This window comes from Apteryx rowi, unplaced genomic scaffold (genome assembly GCF_003343035.1).
Source record: "Apteryx rowi isolate R43461 unplaced genomic scaffold, aptRow1 scaffold_1502, whole genome shotgun sequence".
In the NCBI taxonomy this organism is placed as follows: Eukaryota; Metazoa; Chordata; class Aves; order Apterygiformes; family Apterygidae; genus Apteryx; species Apteryx rowi.
The window spans coordinates 33,114-37,332 of record NW_020447756.1 but is presented as its reverse complement, the minus strand read 5'-3'; the positions used below and the strand labels follow the sequence as shown (position 1 = coordinate 37,332).

Here is a 4,219-nt window from a genome sequence, read left to right as displayed (position 1 = left end):
CCTGCCCATACTCAGCCCCACCCCTGCCATACCTTGCCCACCAGCCCTGCCCCTGCCATAGCCCTGCCCACACCCAGCCCTGCCCCGGCCACAGTCCTGCCTACTGGCCCTGCCCACACCCAGCCCTGCCCCAGCCATAGCCCTGCCCACTGGCCCTGCCCACACCCGGCCCTGCCCCTGTCATAGCTCCACCCACCAGCCCCACCCCACTATAGCTCCACCTACCAGCCTCACCCTGCCCATACTCAGCCCCATCCCTGCCATAGCCCTGCCCACACCCAGCCCTGCCCCAGCCACAGTCCTGCCCACTGGCCCTGCCCACACTCAGCCCTGCCCCAGCCATAGCCCTGCCCACTGTCCCTGCCCACCAGCCCTGCCCCCACCCTGCCCTGCCCCCTCTACCCCGAGCCCAGCCCCAATCAGAGCCCCACCCCCAGCGTACCGTGGAGCCGGCGGTGGCAGTGCCCAGGGCTGGGGGGGCGCTGAGGCGGGTGGGTGCAGCGGCGGCGGCAGCGGGGGGCGCGGCAGTGGCGGTGGGGGGCGCCGCGGCGGGGCGCCCCTCATTGAGCACGTTCCGGCGGCTCACCTTGAGGTCCCGCTGCTTGCTGGGCACGTAGGCCTGGCGCAGGGAGACGAGCACCGGCCCCGCCGTCTGCCCCGCCACCCACTCCTCCGCCTCCATGGCCGCCTCGGGGCCCGCCGTGTCAGGGTACAGGTCGTCCTGGAAGAGGTCCGACTGCGCCCCGCCGCGCCAGTCAGGGGGGGCCGCCCAGGTGCCCCCAGCCTCCTACCTAGCCTGCCCACGTACCCCCATCTCACTACTTATCCCACCGGATGCCCCCACTCCGTCCTCCCGAGTACCCCCATCCTACTGCCTATCCCGCCAGGTACCCCCACCCCATCCTCCCACCCAGCTGTCCTGCCCTGCCCGGGCAGGTACCCCCAGCCCTCCCCGGCATCGCCACACCACCGGCGCATCCTCCCGGCGCCCACTGTCCCCTCCCAGCACCCAGCTCTCCCTTCCACCAAGCAGAACTCCCAGGGCAGGGTAGCCAGGGGTCTGCTGCGACCATCGGCCCCCCTCCCCCCACTCCTTGCTCACCTTCCTTGGCACCGTCATGATGATGGGCTCGCACTTGCGCTCGTGCAGCTTGTAGAACCTGCCCGGGGTGGTGGAGGGAGGTCAGGGGGGCCGATGAGCCCTTCCCCGCTCCCACCCCGGGCCRCCGACTCGCGCGGCCACCCGGGGCTCACCTGGCGATCTCACACTTGCTGACGTCCAGCCCGCGCTTGGGCATCCAGCCCATGCCCCGCTGCGGCTCCTTGCTGGTGAAGGTGTTGAGGAAGTGGATGTAGGGTGGCTCCTCGGTGATCTCGAAGTACCGGATGCTCGAGTCGCCCTGGGGGCAGGGTCGTTACAGGGGGCCAGAGGGGCCGGGTGGGGATGCGGTGGGCACGGTGGGGGCCCTACCTTGCCGCACACGTAGACCACGTTGGTGTCGGGGTCGTAGAAGGGCAGCAGGGCCCCGTTGCTCGAGTCCAGCTCCTGCAGCCCCATGGGCTCCTCCAGGTTCTCCTGCCGGGGCCGGGTGTGAGCCGCACAGAGCCCCGCCCCCTGCCCAGACCCCGCCCCCCTAGGGGGCAGGACCCCATCTGGGCCCCTCCCACTCACAGGGACATGCCCATCCCCTCCACTCCACCCATTTCACCAAGGCAGCCAATCAAGAAGGGCCACCAGCCAGAAGCTCCTCCCACATAATGGCCACACCTTCCCAAGACCCCACCCCCAAGACGCTCAGCCAACCAGAGGCCACATCTGTGGGAGGCCCCACCCTCTTCCAAGCCCCACCCACTGAAGGACACACCCACCCACCTGAGCTCTGGCCTCAGGCTCCCCGTGGGGGTGCCAGGCCCTATGGGCACCCCGGGGCCCCTACCCCAGCCCCACGGGCAACTCCTTGCCCTCACCCCTCGCCCCCACAGGCACCCTGTGTCCCCGCCAGCCCGGCCCCGCGGGTGCAGCCCTCACCGGGTCCCACAGCGCCAGCTGCCGCTCGCTCATGCGGCTGAAGCCGGTGGTGAAGATCTTGCCGTCAGCCAGGAAGATGGCCCGCATGGGCCGTGCCCCCTCGTGCGCCCGCTCCTTCTCCTGGCCGCAGGGCACAGGGTCAGCGGGGAGGGCCGGGGGACCCCCCAGGGACATGGGACAGGCAGGGAGGGCCGGGGGACACCCCAGGGACACAGGCAGGGTCATGGGAGCTCCCCTGGGGACACGAGCAAGACCAGGTTAGGATAGTCACCTTGGGGACATGGGCAGGGCCAGGGCAGGATGGCACCCTGGTGACATGGGCAGGACCAAGGCAGGACGGCACCCTGGGGACACAGGCAGGGCTAGGGCAGGATGGCACCCTGGTGACACGGGCAGGACCAAGGCAGGACGGCACCCTGGGGACACGGGCAGGGCCAGGGCAGGCCAGCGCCACGGGCTCTCACCGCCACGACGGTGCCCCGGCGGGGGTCGATGATGCGCACGCTCTTGTCCTTGCAGGCAGTGCAGAAGCGGGCGCCGTCGCGGCTCCAGCTGACGCTGTAGATGAGGTCGGGGTGCAGCCCATCAAGGCGGTACAGCTCCTCCGCTGTGCCCACGTTCCAGATCAGCACCGCGTTGTCGCACCCTGCGCGGGGGCACGGGCACAGGCATGGGCGCAGGCTCGGCCGCGGGGCCGCCCGCGCCCCCCCCGAGCCCCCGCCGCCTCCCCGCGGTACCTGCGCTGAGCAGGACGTTGCGGGCGGTGGGGTGCCACGTGACGATGCCCACGCGCTTCGAGTGCCCTTCCAGCACCACCGCGGGCTCCGTCAGGGGCTGGGTGAGCCCGTTCTCGGGGATCTGCCACACCTGCCGGGGCAGAGGGGGCGGTGGGCGCAGGTGCAGGCAGGGCACCCGGCTGCGCCCGCAGCCCCCCGGGCGCCCGCCAAGCCCCTCACCATGATGGTGCAGTCCTCCGAGCCGCTGGCGATGACGTGGTCGTTGTGGGGGCACCAGTCAATGTCGAGGACRGGGCCCGTGTGCCCGCACACCGTGGGGTACGACTTGTCGATGCGCCCCGTCTGGGGACGGAGAGACATGGAGGCGCTGCCCGAAACAAGCCCTGCTCCCTCCCCCCGCACCACCGAAGCTCGGCCCCACGCTGGTGTCACGAGCAGCACCGTTCTCAGCCCCGGTACCTTGTGCAGCGGCAGGACAAGGAAGGCGCCCCCACCACTGGCCTCCACGATGATGGCCACGAAGGCCGGGTTGACGGCACAGAAGGTGCTGTCCCAGGTGACCCGGGACACGCGGATGTCATCGTAGCACTGCTCCGTCTTCACCGGCTGCCCGAAGACGTGCCGGAACTTGCTCTGGCGTACCACCTTGCGGAACGACATGGCTGGGGCGCACCCCAGCGCGGGGGTCAGACGCGCCCGCTGGGGCGGCCGCAGGCAGAGCCGGGAGGCAGGGCCAGACACGCCACAAGCACGGCGTGGCTGTGGGGTCCCGTGAACCGCGGCACGGCCGGGAGGGGAGCAAGGCCCGGTCACGCCCCGGCCCCGGGGGCAGGCACGGCACAGGCAGGGCAGGGACGCGGGGCCGAGCAGCCAGCCAGCAAGGGCAGCCGGGCGCCTTGGCCGGGGCGCGCTCGCCGAGGGTGCTCCCTGCGGCAGGGAAGGTGACAGGGGGCACCCAGCCCTGGGGCTAAGGAAGGGGGGGCGTCTCCCCCCCTGTCTCCCCAAATGGGCTCCCACCTCCCCCCGCCTGGGAGCATTTCTGGGGGTGGGGGGCGGCCAGGGCATCGCCGTTGAGGAGGGGGGGGTCTGTCCCATCCCGCGCTCCGGGGTAAAGGGCGGCTGCTCTGCCGCTCCCTGCCAGAGCCAGGAAGCCAGGATGGTACCTGCCCTGTGCCGGGAAGCCGGGATGGTACCTGCCCTGTGCCCGGCTGGGCAAACAAACCCCTCCCTGCCCTGCTGCCGGGAACTGGGGGGGCCCGGCCGGCCCCGGTGGGGGTGCAGGGGGCCCGGGGTGGGRGGCAGGAAACAGGGGCTCCAAGGGSGACAGGGATSGCCCCCACCCCAGGAGGGGATGGGATCACCCCGCAGGGGATGGGGACAGGGATCGCCCCCACAGGGAATGGGGATCACCCCGCAGGGAAGGGATGGGCTCGCCCCACCGGGGATGGGGATC

The 4,219-nt window shown here is 71.7% G+C and overlaps 1 protein-coding gene across 1 annotated transcript; it reads right to left on the bottom strand.

Annotated features, from left to right (window-relative positions):
- Positions 1-431: 431 nt before the first annotated feature.
- On the bottom strand, positions 432-3,426 carry CORO1B (coronin 1B; the record flags this gene model as incomplete). The annotated part of the gene is made up of 9 exons (XM_026058972.1): positions 3,226-3,426; positions 2,986-3,108; positions 2,767-2,896; positions 2,494-2,675; positions 2,030-2,149; positions 1,472-1,576; positions 1,255-1,400; positions 1,103-1,160; positions 432-736 (listed from the first exon to the last, which is right to left on the bottom strand). Coding segments are annotated over exons 1-9 (1,370 nt in total), but the record flags the coding sequence as incomplete, so codon positions are not given.
- Between the last annotated feature and the right edge of the window lie 793 nt (positions 3,427-4,219).